The sequence below is a fragment of the Opisthocomus hoazin genome, chromosome 9 (genome assembly GCF_030867145.1).
Source record: "Opisthocomus hoazin isolate bOpiHoa1 chromosome 9, bOpiHoa1.hap1, whole genome shotgun sequence".
Classification (NCBI taxonomy): Eukaryota; Metazoa; Chordata; class Aves; order Opisthocomiformes; family Opisthocomidae; genus Opisthocomus; species Opisthocomus hoazin.
The window spans coordinates 13,611,728-13,630,626 of NC_134422.1; the positions used below are offsets into that span (position 1 = coordinate 13,611,728).

At 43.8% G+C, this 18,899-nt stretch overlaps 1 protein-coding gene across 5 annotated transcripts in view; it reads right to left on the reverse strand.

Moving 5' to 3' along the window:
* SLC15A2 (solute carrier family 15 member 2) overlaps positions 1-18,899 on the reverse strand; it is a 65,255-nt gene that overhangs the window by 21,895 nt on the left and 24,461 nt on the right. Inside the window, exons 2-9 of one of the 5 annotated variants that reach the window (XM_075431119.1) lie at positions 18,172-18,218; positions 14,763-14,850; positions 13,997-14,138; positions 12,066-12,158; positions 10,876-10,975; positions 5,646-5,736; positions 3,444-3,521; positions 713-795 (exon numbers count right to left, since the gene is read on the reverse strand). In XM_075431119.1, coding sequence (XP_075287234.1) covers positions 713-795; positions 3,444-3,521; positions 5,646-5,736; positions 10,876-10,975; positions 12,066-12,158; positions 13,997-14,138; positions 14,763-14,850; positions 18,172-18,218 — 722 coding nt within the window. Of the gene's footprint in view, positions 1-712; positions 796-3,443; positions 3,522-5,645; positions 5,737-10,875; positions 10,976-12,065; positions 12,159-13,996; positions 14,139-14,762; positions 14,851-16,962; positions 17,061-18,171; positions 18,421-18,899 lie in introns of those variants that run through there. The other 4 variants (XM_009943223.2, XM_075431121.1, XM_075431122.1 and 1 more) reach the window with 4 other exon arrangements.

An 18,899-nucleotide genomic window follows, 5' to 3' on the forward strand; every position in this document is an offset into this window, starting at 1 on the left:
GCTTTCAAGTTGGTTTCTCACTGGAGGAGAAATCAGTGACACATTGTTTGTTTATGCTATATGTTCCAGTCACTGAACACAGCCACCCTAGCAGACCTTACTTAGAAATCCTATCCTTAAGATCTGGCCTGTTTCCCCAAGGAAAATCTGTCACTAGGATTGACCTAGGTAAAAAGGAAGCAACTGCTGTTAGCAACAGCTTCCTGAAAAAGAAACATCATTATCCACCTAATAATAAAAGAGTATTTTTTCACATATTGAGCTCACACACTATGAAAAATAATTGATAAGGCTATAATGCAACTTCAGCAGGTGTCTCTTGCATTTACATGAACACGCTGAATGTGTGTAATATGAATGTGTACTGTCTGCTGAACTGATAAACTTCAGTAAAATTATTAATTTGAAAAAAATGGAGTCATATATTTGATACTCTGAGTTTCTGAATTTTCCTTTCAGTTCAGTCTCCACCAGCACCTGCCACTAGTGGTTCAATTGACATCAACTGAACAGTTGACGGAGGTAAGGAAAAACAACTGACATGTTGAAGGGATAAACTAGGACTTAAATGCATTTCTTACTCCTTACAGCTTATCAGCAAGACACCCAGCAGCAGCACGCAGAAGAACTCCAAACGTCACCTCCCCTTCCCCTTTGCACTTTTCTGACCTGCAACATGTCACGCACGAAACAGAGAATGGCACACACTTACCCCGATGCATTTGCACACTTCAAGTAAGACGTTCCCCTGGGGTGGTGTTTTTCTGTACAGTCCACTTCCAGCAACGAAAACAACTGAAAAATATTATAATCCAAATGGAAATTCACATGACTGAGGCCCAGTCCTGCACTGGATTCTGGGAAGGATCCCCCACCCCTGTATTCAGCAGAAATCCTCTGCCCTTGGGGCTTACAGGATTGCACTTTAACAAAATAAATATATAGGACTCCTTTAATGCCTTCAGATGGAAGAAAATACAACATCATAAAAGGGGCAGTGTGACTGCTCAGACGTCACGGTCATCTTCTCATGATCTGCTCTGGCACAACAGGCACCTCCACATCCAATTCCTTCTGGGAATCAAAGCTTTGAAACTTCCCCCATCGGTGCTTTTTGTAGGCTAAACTTAAAATACAATCCACATTGAATTGCTGCACCTGATGTTGGAAATCAGCCCTGAGTCATTGCAACCATGTGAGGATTAATCCAGATCCAGCACAGGCTCTGTGTACTTGATTCTCACACACATTTCAATGGAAACTGCCACGAAGGTCACTGCACCGCACACTGCTGTTAACAGAAATTACCTCTGTTCATTGTTTCCACAAAGGCATATACAATTTCAGATATTGTTTTGTCTTGGTTTTCTCCCTCAAAGCACAAAGAATATTGGACCGAGGCTTCAAAATCCTGTCAGAGAGGGGGCTATCTGATTACATATCATTTGTCCTGCTCTTTGAGAGCACATTGCAATTCCAAAGACGTTAGCAGGGAGAAGAACAATAAAAGCTGAGCATGAAATCCATATAACAAACCAACCTCAATGTTTTAAACTAACCCAATTGTCTGAGTCAGTCCACAGCCAGCAGAGAAAAGCAGGCACCTCTGTCCAAGACAGGAGGCCTGGGACACTACAGGGAAGTCGCCATTTCTCTTTTCTGACTATGAAGACCCTTCACACCCAGTTTCAACTTCCAGGACTGTCAGAGAGACCTCTGAAATCAATTTAGGTGAGTCACAGTGAAAGATGCTTCTCCAAAGTCACCCAGAGGGTGTTGTTGCACTTCCTAGTTTTTAGCATCTCCCTGTGGACTTGTTGGCGCCTCTAAAAGGTGATTAATTAGGCTTGCTGAAATACCTTCTGGCAGTGCCATTGACTTCTTTGGGAACTGAGGTTCCTGCATTAGGTTTGGCATTTGGAATTAAATAGTACCAATCTTCCCCCAGCTTTCAGAACCTGAAACAGCCCAGAAAATCTTGATCTAGAAGATTTCCATTCTGCCTCTAATCTGTCCTTATTTTCCATCATCACGTGGTGAGGGCCAGTCAGGGCTAAAAGGGTATTTTCTCCAGTTCTTCATGCTGCTCACATAGTCAAATATTTATCACTTCCAAGAGCATTTTAGCATGTTACAAAAAGAACACAGAGCTGCTTTGCCAGGCAGGCCATGGAATCTGGCAGCAGGACACTAGCTAAAAACACATTTCAATTGATGGCTTCACTGAAATGGCAATATTTACACGTCCATTTTGCCCTGGGCAACTACTACTCTGCTAGAAACATTCATCACACAATGGTGTACAGAAGAGCCTGTGCTGCCTTAAACTGATAGGAACAGGCCACAGGGGAAAAGAGAAGATTCTCAGGCTCGTGACCATGCACTTTTTTGAACATAATTGCTGTAACGTTAGCTGTGGCCTGATGACATTTCTCCAGTGTCCTGATTCTTCTCTCTGATGGAAGTTTGAGGGGAAATAGTGACATTCACATTCACTGGGGGATGAAATTTTCAAACCACAGATGCTGTGTTGAAATCACACGATTGCTTGGTCTCCCAATTAAACTAATAAGCTGAATGAGAAGTCACCCCACGCTGTGTCAAAACCTCTCAAATGCAGCATAAGGGGACTGTTCCCCTCAGCAGCTTGCAGCTGTGAAACTAAAGCTAATGGGGTGTACTCTGTATTAGTTACCAAGGAGTAAAAGTAAAACTGTGGAAATTGCTGAGTATTTTATAAGGGTTGAAGAAGAAGTCTTGACAAGTACATTAATGGGGCTAAGATGCAAGCTTTAGGAAGCAGGGTTATTGCAGCTGCCTCCTGACACTTGGACAATAAGGGCTTTTTATTGTAACATAACCATAAATTGTCACTGTAATTGTGGGAATTACTTCAGCCAAGTAAAGCGAGACAGCTCAGAATAAAGTAACGTCTCATTCAGCTCCGTCTGCTATTTGTGGTGCACAGATTCTGAAGCAAAAATCTGATCCATTAAAGCAGGCCCAAAGCTGCAAAGAGCTGGTGGAAAGGTTAGAAATGGCATGCTAAGCTTCCCTTCAAGAAGCTGGGGAACTCTGAGGACTACTCAGATTACAGTTCAAAGGCCAAGCCTGCTCATAGGCAAAGCTGCAAACCACCATGAGAATCATTTTGGTGCCTCCGTTTACTTTATAGAGCAAGGCAATTGTATTGTGAAACATCCACCAGACCACCATCTCATCAGTATCATGATAAAGGATTGCAGTAAAACCATGGTCTGCCCACCCCTAAGTGAACTAGTGATTTTTCTTGCTGTTCTGAACTGCGGAATTGTTGGATGACCTTGAACCCTTGATTTTCCCATCGCAGAACCTATCTGGAGCTAGCTATTTGTCCATTTTCTCATCTATCCATGGACTCAGAAATGGTAACTCCTATTACAAACATTATTGTTTCCACTCACCAAGTGCCAACACCATCAGTGCTGCTGGGACTCCAAAAGCCAGTGCATAACAATCCTCTCCAAAACATTTCACATCCCCTGAAAAAGAAGTCAGAAATAAAAGCATCTCATTACAGTCAGACTTATGTTACTGGGGCCTTTGATTTGCTCCCCCTAAATCAGTCACTTCCCTGGCTTTAAATCTTCTTTGCTGGTGCTTGACACTATGAATTGAATCTCCTTAAAACAGTTGTCCTCCCTTGATGAGGACAATTTGGAAGCATGGTTAGTGTCTGCCAGCAAAAGCAGATGATAATAGGATATTGATGAGAATGGTAGCAGGGAGGGAGCAGACAAACAGGTAGAAAGAAGTAGTAAGAACTGTAATTGGGAAAAAAACCCACAGCATTTAGAATAACTTGAAGCCATTCTGTATTTGCTTAGATCTAAATAGCCAGTACTGTGTTTCCACATTATTTGTGGGAGCTGCATGAGTTATTGGGCTAAAAACCCAAATCTGGTTTCATAGAAACCTGCAGTGAACTAAGTGAAAGCCAATACCGCTACTATAGAAGTGGGAGCACAGGATTAGTCTTAAAACTCCAGTTCCCTTTCTCACCATCTTCCCGATCTCACTAGAGGCAGCCTGCTCCACATGTCAGGTCTTGCAATAACGCATCATGGCTTTGATCAATCTGAGCTATGGTTCACTGAAACTCTGCACCTCTTGGACCTGGCCAGTTCTCTCACCACGTAAATAGAGAGGTCCAGTTGCAAACAGCAAGCCAGCAGTGGGGTCCGTGGATGCCAGCGAATACAAATTACTGTATTCTTATACAGAGTAATAACAAAACAGCTAAAATCAGGCAATATAGTTAACAGGAAACCAAGCCATCCAGCCTTCAGTTGATCCTGTTTGTTGTCGCTGGGCAGTCAGTCAACTGCGTAACTTCGTGTGTGCATAGCATTTATTTACTTATTTTCAGTAAATTAGCTGAAATCCAACAAAGCTGGCAGCAAGATATTATGCACACACTGAACTTTTGACATGCAAAATAAGTTGGACTTCTCCACTTAAAAGTATATATTCCACATTTCTGCCACGTGTCTCTGAACTGCATTTCTTGCTCTTCCAAGAAAAGCTTTCACATTTAGCAAAAAATTTTACGCTTTCCCCATCCTCTCCACCTCATTTCCATGTTGCAATTAGTTTACTGCTAGGCTATATTGGCACAGGTTTTGACGTTCAAAGGGGACTGGATTTTCATCTGCCCACTGACTACATTGAACAAAAGCCCCGTCCCAACAGGACACTGACCTGGGGACACCAGTGAGAGAAAGACCAAAAGATACAGCATTTGTCTTTGCCCATACACAGGGTGTGAGTATGAGACAAGCACAGTCGCCCACAGCCTTGTGAAATCAATAGTCTCTTGAAATAACTGTTCTGAACAAAGCTTCCTGGTGGCCTCAGGACAGAATGAAAAAAATTGCTACTAAGTGTGAAGGCTACCTTGCCCTTGTCCCGATCCCCACTGCCTATGACCTGCTGCTCTGCCTCTGTGTGTGTATTTAGAGCGTGCCAATCCCCTTGGCTTCTAGGCACTGCAGTACAACGAAGCAAGTGCAGCAAGACTCGGGGACTAAAAGGGGTTGTACCAGCTGGCTAGAATATAAAGTAGGTCTTAACTGGGGCATAGGCCTGTGCTTTGTCTTCAAGGCTAGTTGCTCAGGTCTGCAGACCCATGCAAGCATTCCTGGGTGCCAGGACAGAACCCTCCAGAAGTCAGCAGCACCCTGTGGGAGGGAGAAAGTAGGACTTTAAAACCAGCCCTGCAAAATTTTTCATCCCGGACACCTGCACAGGACAGCAGAGATCAGTTCCCATCCACAGGATACCTGCAGGCAAGATGGGGGAATAATCCTTCACTGGCAGTGGGGAGGATTAGATGGCCATATAGGTCCTTCCACATTGCACATTCTAATTCTACAGTTCAGGCTGGCTTTGAAATACAACCAGGAATATAGTTTCTGTGACTTCTCTGCTAGTACTATAAATCTGTTACACTGCTATGGCAGGATTAACAAGGCATAAATGCAATACACTGGCCACTCCACAGATAACATAATTTCTGCCATTCAGTTGTCATAAGAGCCTAACTATGCACAGCAGAGTAGACAGAGGGCAGCTAATTTATTGTCTTATTTTAAATCAACACTGACCTCTTAATACAGGAGTTACAAACGTGGAGATCAAACTTCCAGCATTAATGGATAAGTAGAAGATGGAAAAAAACTTGCTTCTCTCCGAGGTCTAAAACAAGAGAAGACAGTATCAATGTTACAGCTAATGCACAGCATCAGGCTTGCAAATTGAACATTATCAATTCTTTTATTAGGAAGACTGGGTAAATACTGACACGCAGTGCATAAAATGTTAAGCAAACAAGCTTGCATTCAGGTGATGGTAAATGCTCACACAAATCAGCTCACGTTACTTGAGAAGCGCTTTGGGGCTTTTTGGCATTTCAGAGGAAAAGCCACTGCTTCAAGAGTGTTGTGAGACTGGAAGGAGGGGAGAGTATTTATTTATTCAGAACAAGTAGCATGATTCAGATCCTCTGTCACTTAATTCAATCCAATTTGGCATGGTTTGACAAGCTCATAATTTCTTTCCATGTCTGAGCTTTCTTTTTTCCTCCTCCTCTCCTGTGTAGAAATAGAAAAAGAAACTTGTGCATTTTGAGGAGCTGGTAATGACAGTGTAGATAGAAGAGTGCCAGCAAATGAGAGGTATCCATCAGACAGGAGATTACCAAGCTGGGGCCAGTCAACCTCAAACTAATACGGTATATTAAATTTACAGGAGCAAATTCAAGAGCCAGATGGAGGGATGAACTCTAAGAGAAAGAGTTCAGAATTTAACTGATGTTGTAACATAGTATCATTCACACAGTCAAAGGACTCCTGTTGATCTTTCTTCCTGCATAATTCATAATTTGGAAGGAATCAAGAACTTCATGCAGAGTTTGGTCCTGTTTTGCAGAAGCAATGTGTGAGGGCAGTCAGCTGAGAGCAGTCTCTCCTTGCTTGTGGTGGAGACATACATGCACAGTGGCATGCACATACACAGCGCTAAACCTCCTCCCTGTCCCTGGGTGGGCCGGCAAAGTGGAGAAAGAAGAGCAGGCTACCTGACCTACCCCATTCTCATCTGTATCACCAGCTATGGGACGCTTGTGTCGGTAAAACCAGCATTTAAGGACAGCTCAAGCCCAGGTAGCCAACATATTCCATATATATCTAGGCTTCTCTCCCAGCTGTCACCAGGTTCTGTAAAGGCAGTAAGCAAATTGCTTGGGACATGGTTTGGTGCCTGGCAGAGAGCTCCTTAGGGGACCTCAAGCCACATCTCTACGACCTGAGCATCATTTGAATGCAAAGCTTTAGCTTAGCTGAGTGTGAGGAAGCTCCTCCAGGGCCTGGTTTTGTCCCATCCCCTAAAATGTCCTGTTTCCTTCTGCTCCCTAAGACAGCAATAGTCACAAGTCTAGAAAATAGGAGAGAGGACAGCTCTTAAGGAATGAAGCCTGGGATCCAAAAATGTAACAAAAATTCCCGTAACCGATGGTGCGGCCAACAGGAAATATTGCAACTTCATACGGCAAGAAGCCTCTTATCACAGGGGATTACTGCAGGGAAGTGGGCAGGTGGGAGGGCATGGGAGGGCTTTTCTTTACGTCCCCTTGTGAAGTGGATACTGGGAAGGTGAGGGTGAGAGCCCCACTGCCACCCCCCAAGAGGTCTGGGGGTCCCCTCACTTGGATTAAGGGCTTTTTGCCTTGCCCCAGCACAGTTGTGAAGACCCCATCAAGCTGAGTTTTTGGCTCTTCAACTGTTCTATTTCCTAGCATGTCCCAGGCAATCTAATCCATACATTACTCGTAAATGACTTATGGATTAAAGGATTCATAGGCCTTATAATAATCATCCCTATGGCATGTTCCCATGGTTAATAGCAAACAGCACTGGATCTTACTGTCTCTTATACTCCTTTTCTGTCTTTACAAGTGTTTTTGATTATCTGGAACATTTTACTGCTAAGCTGGTAAAAGTATATTTTCTACCTTTCTGACTAGTTATTTGTTGTCATAAGGAAATCTATAGAAATGAGTAGCCTCAGCAATCTCTCCTGTTCCCAGAGTAGCCCTGCCATGGCTTGACGTGGGTGCTGCAGTGGAGTCCTCACAGCCCTGTCCTCTTCTAGTCAAATTCTCATGCTGTATCTCTAATCCTCTGTATCTGAGCAACTCAGAATTTCCGAGAGCTGAGAAAAACTCAAGCATGCAGCTCTCGACATGATAAAGTCTAGAGTAACAATTACCTCAAAGAATGTGCTGGTAAGAGAAGAGGATAGTGATGCATAAAAAATTTGGGGCATCTTATTTCACACATTTTCAGATTTCAGTGATGAAAAAAATGGTCAGGGAAAAGCAGAAGTGAGTACAAAAACAACAATCCAGCAGCTTGCAAATTACACTGATTGGAAAAAAATTCACTCCTTATTTTCTTAATCTTTGGAGCAGACATACATTAAGAGCATGATTTGGATTAGCTAATTTGAGAACAAGTACTGTACATGATAATCCTGATCTCCTTGGCAACCGGAAAATAAAGAAACAAAGAGAAAGCTGTTTAGTACCTTAAACACCGTATCACACTGTTTGAAAGCAGCTTTGGTCCTTAATTAATATGCACAGCAGCATTTGCATTCATATAACAAATCATAAATAAAATTTTGTTCAGGCATTTTTAGTTTAGACTCCTAATCCCATAGACAAAGATGCTTGCAAATCTCCTGCAGATAAATCTACTTTCCCTGTCTGACCTCCTGCTGAATCAGTGTCCACCACTGTTTGTAGTAGTACTGTTCGCAAAGTGGCAGATCCAAGACTACTACACTCATAAAGCACTTAAAGGAAAATGGAAAACCAGACCGATGGTGTGCAGTTACCTCAAAACATAAATTTGTCTCCACATGGGAAAAGCAGGGAGAACTTATTTATTCATTTTGTATACAGAACTACCACATCCCTAGTTTCCAGATGGAACAAGTAAGCCTGTGCACCCAAGGGCTCAGCTGAAGTTTACTGTTGTCCTGAAAACTAAGGCACAATAAAACGTTTCATTTCATTGGGAATTTTCAGAATTTATTTCATCCTATCTGGAGTGGAAGATGAAAAACGTAAGTCCTCTCAAACACCACTCCAGAGGAGAGAAATATTCTGGTTGGCCCCAAACCGTTCATTCCTTACAAAATCAAAACTTCTCATTCCAGTTTTGAAGACTTAAATTTCCTATCACCTAGCAGAAAACACTTTTTTCTTCTGAAAGGCCAAATCATTTCAAAATGGTAATACACAAAACTTTCTGTTCTGAGAAGAATGAATAGAGCAGAACTCATTGTCCTTATCATAGGGCTTTTTACAGTTTTCTTTCTCTAAACAAGTTTTTCTTGAAGGACACACACAGGTGAATTTTTGAGTCTTAGTGTTTGATAAATTTGTTGCAGAGGTGTAGTCTGAGTGCTGGAGAACAGGTACAGGACCACACCACTGCAGACAATTCAGGTTTTTCTCTGTAATTCAGTTGTAGTTATAAGTTTGGGATAATAATATGTATGTGCCTGACTGGTGTGCTGAGATTCATTAGCTGAAGTCTATAAAACACTCTGCAGATAAGTGGCACATATTATCATACTGTAATTAGGTGGTAATTGAAAGATGCTGGATAAACATCATTAATCATTAATATTCATGGAAGTAGCACTTCTGAAAATGCTGCTGTAACACCTGTTAGAATCCTTACGGGACAACTCTTGGCGCTGCAAGCTGGGATGCCCACATGCTAGTCTGCAAACAGCGTATTCCCAGAGAGCATGTGCTGTGCTGCCAGCCTGCTTTTGGTCAGAGTTGTGCCAGCTGGGGAGGCTGGTGACCACCAGATGATTGCTGCTCCCTCTTTTGCAGCATTGTCTAAAGCACAGGGTCCAAGTGACAGCACAGGATGGACAAGCCTGCAGAAGGATCTGCTTTGAGCAAGTGACCATGAAACATACTGTGTTTTGTTACTCCCTAGTAACCATAAGCTTCATCACTTCAGCATCACACTGTTCATGTGCAGAAAGCAAAAGTCTTCCCAAAATTTTAAAATAAACATTCTAGTCTATATTATCCATCCATTAAATGGTGACTACTTGCTCGGGCATTGCAGAAGACCAACAGACTGCCCTACAGGGCTTCCATCCCTTGCCCAAGGCAAAGGGGCCATCCCTTGTCCAACTCTACCAGTGTCTTTCCTGACAGACCATTAGTCTAATGTCCTTCTTCAACACCTCCATTGATAGGAATTCCCATCTCCCAGATGTCCTAATCTTTTCCTGTACTTCTCTAGACCAATTTATGGAAAATTTTTCCTACTGTCAGTCCTAAATAATCCTCCTTGAATTTAAGCCTACTTTTCTCAGACCCCAGCACTTATTTCCTTTCTTGTAGCAGTGGCCTTCTACATACTTGAGCATGCAATTTGTGCATTCTGGCACAGAAGTTGCCAATTTGAATACTGTCATCGAGAAAACTGAAATTTTTATTTGCGTGTCAAAATAAATTTAAGTGTTTAATTTCAGGTCAATTTGAAAATTTACATTTTGCCTGAGGATTAGTACTTCCTGACCTGCTTTGCGTCTTTAAGTACTACTTTATCCCTGATTGAGCCACTGTGCTGCATAATGGGAGTCTGAGATTTGTGCAGGTGAGGGGCTAAGCACTCATGGTAGAGAATGAGAACACAAAGCAACTGGACTACAATTCACAGGATGCAGAGCACAAACAGAGCTAAAAATGAACATTTTTCCAACTCTTCAGAACTTTTCATTCTGGAATATCTAGAAAAAGTTCTGGGTAGACTTGGTACCAGCACTACTTTCAAAAGACTGGAATTTCCTACAGTTCTTTCTGAACAACATCTAAGACATGGACTATGACTGATTCGAGGGAAAATTCCCAAGGAAACGTAGGCTGGTGATACAATTTTCTGATTCATTTGCTGTATTGCATTGCAGTGCATTATAATCAACCCTGTTAAGCTGGTTCAGAAATGGCTACAGTTCCATCATACATGATACAGAATTTTCCAACTACTCTGATGTCCAATTAACATTTAGATGATTTGATGCAATTATGATCTTCCCAATATCAGTCCTGTTCTGCTGTCACTTTTCTTTCCTGAAGCAGTCAGATTCTCTCAAGTCTTATGCAAACCATCCTACCTCACATCTTACTACATCTTTTCCTAGCAAACTGGCCCTTATTCTAGTACAACAGGGTTTGATCACATAAACATCTTCATAAAGTAAGCAGATGTTGCAGATTTTAGGAAAGAAAAGAAATCTTACATGTTCCTCTTCAAACTGGTCCCCACCAAATGCAGAGACACAGGGCTTGATACCTCCCGTTCCAAGGGCGATCAAAAACAGACCAACCATAGACAGGATCCTTCATGCAAGAACAAAAATATCACCATTGCAGAACCTTTCCAGTGCTTATGAGAGCATTTTAGTGTCACCCAACCATGAATTCCTCTGGTATCACAGTCTTTTGCACATGGGTAGTGATGCTGAGCCATCTAAGTGCGAAAACCGTATTAGCTGTCATCATTTCTGCATTCAGTATCAGTCAATTAACCAAACCGCTTTTGTCAGTTTCTTGCTGTTCTGAGGCCCAATGGACATAGTAGAGATCAAAGATCTGTGGGATTATTTTTCACTCCTATGAGAACAAAAGATTGCAGAGATCAATTGAGAAAAAAAAGGGCGGGGGGAAGCCTTTCCCGTAGCCTTCCAGCCTGGGTAAGTGCAAACTGTTTGATTTAGGATCATTCTTGGGTGCTTTCTACTTCCCAGTGCTCCTCAAAATACCATTGTTGGCCCAACAGATTATGTCTGTAGGGAACAGGAGTATCAGGACTGGCCAGGTCTGGGACAAAAGGAAATCGTTCTGTAATGGAGATGTGCTCCTGGCTGCCTGTGCCTATTTTTAGAGCTGTGACCACCTAGGCAAAAACAGCTTGGCGGTTTCTGGGATGCCAGCTCAGGAACCACTCTGACAAACCTATCTGTTCAGATTCTGGAGGGCAAGAAGGGTTGTACCCTATGGAAGAGGCAGACCCTTCTGCTGTCACATCAGAAAATGTATCTTCAGTTTTGTTATCCCATGCACACAGGGGGACCTTGCTGAGCTGGGTAGCTATGCTGATAAGGAAATGAGGGAGGAATGAGCTTGGTGCAGGCAGCTGAATGGGGGAGACAAAACTCCAGTAGCACGGTATAGCAGAGAGGGGTGATCAGAGGTGCCTATGTCAAAGTGCTTAAGAGTCTCTGTGATGGTTTCCAACTCCTTCTGGTGCATCCACACTCTAGATCTGCCCTTCTGCTCTTACTCAGACATCCCAAACACTTCCCTGATGAAAGCAACCCATGCACAGCCCCAGACTGCTGGCCTGATGAAGGCAAAACCAATTACAGTCCTGAGTAAACCAACTACCATTGCAGCCTACTGCAGTGCTGCAGCTTCGACAGCTACTTACACGTGAACCATCTGGTTGCCTAGGGATGGAATTGCACCGACTGACTTTATCAGATGGCCAAGCACATACACAATGGAGAGGTAGATGATCGTCCTGTGAGGAAAGAAAACAGCAATGACTGAAGGTGCCAAAAACAGAGTGTGCCTGCGCTTCCTGATATGGCAGGTCTACTTGGCAGACACACAAGGAACTGCTTTGTTCGTAGCACTGGTATAGGAGGCAGCTATAGCTCTTTTGTGACAACACTGAGTGCACTAGAAGAAACAGACAGGCAAATGGGTTCAGATTACGGAGGCAGAGCCCCTGCTTTCTTTACAGAGGCTGCCTAACAGAATAAACCAAAAATGTTCCAGTCTTGTCATGCATGAAAGGCTGCAAATAGAAGAGTACTGTTCAGGCCCAACTCAGTTTCCACATTGCTAATAACTGACATTTTGTAGCATGAGGCTAAGTGCGTCCCTTGACTGGATGGCTTCTATAGGGACTGTTGCCCCCACTCAACCCACCTAACACATCTGAATTAGGAGTGTGCTTTCCCCATTACAAGTCTGTTTTAGACCCCAAGTACCTCTGCAGGACTGAGCTCATCTATCTGCCTCCAATGTCTTGGTAAGGGAGAAGAAATCTGACTAGGAGGATCAGGCTTTTGAATGTATTCTACTCTTTCACCACCTTCAGGATTGCGAGACATCTATGTAATGATCTGGAGACAACACACACAGAGGGAATGGAAGGAATTGTTAGGACAGAGACACTAAAAGAAGCCTTAAGAGCTTTGAGCACAGAAGTGGTCCTTGACACATCCAAGCCCTGGTTGCAACAGCTATTTTAAAGCCACATCAGATCATTCCTAAAAGTCCCTCTAATGTGTTATCCTGTCATCAGTATTGGCCAAGGTCCAGCTACTACAGCAAAAGCCACCTCCCATTACGTCACAGGGAGTACTCCAGGGAAAGTCTCTTCCCTAATGCACAAAACTCTGCATAAGGATTTACCTTCTCACAACATCATGCTGCAAGAGAGATATCCTCAAATACCAATGAACATTGCTAGGTGACCTTAAATAATGAAGCTAATGAACACCCACTGTTGTTTTTTTCATTCAAAGGGACAAGAGAACCACTAAAATTGAGCACAAAGGAAAAAGAACATTGGTATCTCCTTAAGAACTTTCTGCTGGAAAGGCATATGGCAGCTGTTTTTTTCCTGTTGAGACTCTTCTGCCAGATGTGCTTAGTCCTAGAGAGAAGGGCTCAGCTGCACTTCACTCTGACAGCCAAGACTCCTCAGGCAACGAGCAAACAGTGCCAACCAAAGAAAGTCCTATATCCAACTGCTCACTGCCACTCTGGGGCAGATGATGGCCCCACAACTTTTCAGTGGAAGACTGCCTAGCTTACCCAGGGAGAGTTTACCTGGTTGTGTGCCAAGGGAGATGATTTGAGTGAACCCAGGTTTCTCTGGCATAAAAATAGGTGTGTTCACACATTCCCTATGCTGTGAAAGCATAAGTATGTATAGTATAGTTAGCAATATTTCATCTGAAACTGCAAGATCTAGAGGATCACACTACTTCCTCACTATGTTTGAATCCTTCTCAGAAGCAGATCTTGGCAAGCTGAGGGTTAATCACCCTACACTTCGCCTTCCTCAAGGTGGGCAGGGAAGGACAATGGAGGAAAAGTGTGCCTGTGACATTTCATTTGTTCCAGCTTTGTTGCCTATTGGTCCTTGGGTGAAAGAGGAGCACAGAACAGCATGAGCAAACAGATCGGCTGTTCATCCGTTAGCAGAGAGGAGCTGACCTTTCCAAGTGTGTCTTTGCTGCACTCTGAGTTAGCTCAAAGCCAGGAGCACACACAGCACTGCCCTTGCACAGGCTGCATGGTGTAGAGGTATGCTGTCTGAATTAGAGAGATGTCTTCACTTACTTGTATTTCCCCAGCCATGAGTCTGCCATGATGGCTCCAATGACAGGTGTGAAATAACATAGAGCAGAAAAGGCATGGTACACAGCGGTGGAGAGATTCTCATCCCAGTGGAAGAAGCTTAAGAAATATAGTGTCAGGACAGCTAAAGGGAAACAAGCAAATCACATCAGATCATTAACGTGTGTCTCTGCAGGTAAGCAGGAAACTACATCATGATGGCAAGAAACCCACTGATTTGTCTAGCAGCTATGAGCACTGTTGTGGAAAGATCAGTGCTTTCAGACCTATTCCTCATAATCCCTGACAGAGAGAAAGCTAAAATGAGATATATGAGTATCAGGCGTTCATTGCTCATAAACATTTATGTTTAGCTGGAAAATATATTTTCTAGCTTATCTTACCATAACCTGTAGTTCTGTTTATGCACATTTTCTATTTGCAAATTAGGTGCCTGTGTGATTCAATTCCCAAACATCCTGATTGCACACAACCATGAAAGATGTCACACACTGGAAAACCAGGTTTGATACAGAGAATCGTATAAAAATTTAGACTGCAAGGTACATTTGGAGCTCTCTAGTCCCAACTTCTTCTCAGAGCAGGTGTAGCATCAGTGTTAGGGCACGCTGTTCACACCTGCATCTGAAAATGCCAATTTACTTTGAAAGACAGCTGAGACCACACACAGCACAGCCCTGGAACGCCAGGTCAGTGTGTATAGAAACCCTAGGTCAGGAAAGTCACTTCCCAGGCATGGGCCACATACCTCTCATGCCATAGTAGGAGAAGCGCTCGCAGAACTCGTTCACCACAATGAAGGCAATGCTTAGGGGGTAGTTGGAGCCACAGAGTTTCTGCAGGAGACAAATGAGAACGTATCAGCTCTGTGAAAGCCTTCACCCCAGCAACATATCCCCACAATGCCTGAGTGGTGGAGAGGAGTCCATTGTTTCTTGACTGGCCTGTGTTGGACTCAAAGTAGGAAGGGAACTCCACACCTATCTTGTTTTGGTTAAGAGAATCAGCCCTCCAGTGACTCAGCCTGGCTGACGTGGGTCCAATAAGGACTGCCAGGGAGATCTGTGGTCCATCAGCAGTGCACCATGCTTGTAGCTCCAGGAACTCCAGTGGAAGGGTCCTGCCACCTCTCCGCTGCAATGTAAAAATACCTTTGGCTGCCTTTTCTCCTACACTTCACACAAAGCTACTACTCTGCCCCAAAACTGGTCCCTCTCCTAGTACCAGACCTTGCCTTAGCAGTTGGTAGACCCCAGGGAGCTGCTGCCTGTTTCCGTGTGAAGCTGCTCCCTCCTGTGTGAGAGCTGCCCTCAATCTCTGCACCTCACTTGCACCGAACAGTGCCACCGTGTTCACTGAAGCAGAGCATCAGCCGTGTCCTGCACTCTCTCAGGCATGGCATCCATTCTGTATTTCAAGAACACTGGCATAGCTATGGAAAATTCATTTTTTTAATCAAAACTAAACAAAACAGTGACGGGACTGTCAAACCTGTATGAGCTTGGCCACTCTTTCACTGAATCTGACTTTACTCCAGCTAAAATCAGCAGTTTCCCAGTGAAATACAAGGCATTTAAACAGATGACTCTTGGCATGACCTTGTGTGGGCCTCCATCCCTCTTGCTACCCTACTGCAGTCAGAGCTAAGCAGCTGGAAGCTGCTCACAACAGGGAAAGCAGATTTTCACAGCACTGTCCAGCCCCTGCCAATTAATGGGAGAGAGGGGCTGGCCATGCACTTGTTGAGGGACGGTGGGAGTCTGATATTAACAGTGGCATTTATATTTACGGTTTTAAACAGACATAGTATGGGCCAGTGAAGTGAGATGAACTCTTCATATGCATTTCTGTGCCTCATATCAGAAATAATGAATTTCTGTATTTCTTCCCAGAGTCCCAAATGCAAATACAGATACCAGAATAGATGTGTTTACTCAGGTCTATTTCACCACCAAGAGACCTGAGCTTATTTGGATTCCCAAAGCAATAGCATCAAGTTTAGAAGAGTCTAGCTTAATGATGCTGTCTTGCTCAAAATTATACAAAAGCAACAAAAGAGAAGAGACTGGCTGTCCACAAAAAAAAAAATTTTAAAAAAAATTACACACCACAAAAACCACACCACCAAAAAACGCTTTCCATTGCTTAATCCAGCGTCTCTAAAGACAAGTATTTTTGTCCTTTTTATATATACTTTCCTTTCGCTATTTATGGGCTGCCTTTTTATTAAGAAACCCTTGGCCTCTTTGCTTTACTAGAGTAAATATGTAATTATCTATTTCATTTATTATTAACTCTGAAACCATCATGTTCAGCATATGGATTGTAAGACAGAGTGGGCTCCTTTGGAAACTGCACTGGGGCCTCCGCCTAAAAATGGTGGCATATGTAGGCTGTAAGTACACAAACACACAGCCATATGCACACACACACACAGAATACCTTTCTCCAACAAGTTTTTCATAATAAAGAAGAAAAGCCATAGGAGGCAAATTATGTTTCCTGTGGGTGCTTGAAGGCATTTTCTGAACTTCTAAGTGAAATTGTATAACGGGTATTTTTCTTCCTCTCCTTCACAAACCTTGCTATCAGTACTTATGAGATTTAATAACATTTGATGGAGATGCAGAGTGTGACTGTTCAAACCCAGATGGCCAGGTGTCGGGAGCCCTGCTGCCTGAAGTCACCCCTCCACAACTGAGGCACAAGCCCTGCTGGATTTAGCTGCAGCAGTTTAAAGTATCACATGCCATGCTGGACCTGAAGCGACAGAAAACCTGACAGTGACTCATTTCAGCCACACCTGCTCTGGGATGGGCACCTTTTACAGAAGAGCAGGAGCAAGCAGGGAAAGGAGAGTGGGAGGCGGTAACTTCTCAGCTAAACCTCCCCAAGCGCCTGAGCCAGCACCCTGAGAAAGTGCTTACAAACACAGAGCAACCACTTACAAGCAGGGGTACTTCCATCTGGCTTGTATGTCATGAGATGGCATCGGCACGTGCAGAAACCCTCATGTATCCTCTGCTGTATCACTGACCTGCCGGTGGCCTGCCTGGACATCCAAAAGCGGACAGCTTTCATCCATGTGAAGAGCCAGACGTAGTTTGCTCACTTTCGCGAAGGAGGACCTTGCTCAGCAGAGAGCCCCAGCAAAAGCAAAAAGGCTAAGCCTGGATTCACAAGCACACACGACAGTCTGCTGTGCTTAGCTACCACTGTAAGCCTGGGATCTGTAGGATTATGGAGCTCTTAAAAATACTGTGGAAGTTGAAAGTCTGTGTCTTTGGAAAAAAAAAGGTCATTTAAAGTGCCAGCTACAGGAGATGTTTGCTTTCACCTCTCCTTGTTGAATAGCTGCTAAATGGGACTAAGATTAATATTTCACAGGAGCTCTGGATATCTAAGAGTTAATGTCTGCACAGCACTTAAAATTGTGAGTTAAACAGTTGACTTGCTAATGACATGACTGTGAGCTGTAAGAGCAAGTATTACCGTATTGTCCCGCAAGTCAAAGTAGGTGCAACACAAGCCCTGTTCTCCCTGCAGCTGATACAGTGTACAGTTTTTAGGGGTCAAGCAGTCAAACAGAATTAGCCTGAAAACCTGCACAAACATCAAAGCTGCAAGGCAACAAAACATTTGCTTGAATCTGGCTTTAAATTGGAGCCAAAGATGTAAACCTGAGGCTCTGGCACTAAAGCTGGGCTCTAACACATACCAGCGGCCTGTGCTCAATCCCTGTCCTTCCTTCTGCTTTGCAGCATCTGGAGACCCTTCCCCAGTGGGTTTCATCAAACTAAGAAAATGCACAGGCCAGCTCCCTCCCTCCCACACACAACATCCCCCTCCACTTGAGAGAAGTCAGCCGTTTCCCACAAGGAAAGTAGTGCTCAGGAAAAAGGCAGCAATCAAAACCCTTACCCTGCTTCCCAAACATTCAGACGGTTCATTTTTTCCCTTTAAGCTGCCCTGTCTTAACTTAATCAGGTTAGTGCAGGGATTTTTGCCTTGAGTTGTTTATGCTTATTTCAACCCTTTGCAAGAAAGGGTGTTTGTCTCCAGCCAGAGCACAACAGAGGAAAGGACAGAGAGATCTTGCAATGTTTAGAGCAAGCTGAGCAGAAAGCAAAGAACAGGAAACCAGCTGTAACACTCACCGGGGATTTTTTCTGAACAGGGAAATCTCCTCTGGGGGAATCATCTCCTGCAGAAACACAAGCGAACAAAGTTTCCTTGGATTCGTTTCTCTGAAAAGCGTTCATCTCCCCTCTCTCCTTGTCTCCCACCATGCTATGTGGCTGTGGTGAGTTGACTGGGAAGATTTCCAACCACAGGCATGAAGTTTGATTCAGTTGGAGTTAACCCTAATTGGGCACATTTGTGTGGCCAGGGCAGAAAAGGGAGGGAGAGGCTACCAGGAAAGACAACTCCAGAGTTCAAGTAGCATCAGGGAGTGCAGCCTAAATCGTTCACCGGTTGGGGCTGTCAGTGCTTCGTGGCACAGACCTCCCTTTTGTCTGGCATGTCCCCAGCTATCGTACGTGCACCAGCCCAGTACAGCACTGCATGCTGAACAGATGTGAGCTGAATTAAAATCCCAGGTCCCAGATATCCCTGCAGCCTGTGGATTTAGGAGCAAAGCGTGCATATCCCTCCCAATGCAGTAATGACAAGTTTATTCTGCAGGGATCTCATTCCCCTGAAAAGCCACACATTCATCCCAATTCATAACTACTAAAATGCTCATCATGCCAAACCCTCGGACACTGGATGTCACGGACGCCTGCACTGTGTTAAATCATTCCTTTGCTATCTCAGGAGTGAAGTGACCCAGGGTTCTCTCCCACAACAATTCCCTGGAATGGCCTTGCCTTTTCCTATGGGA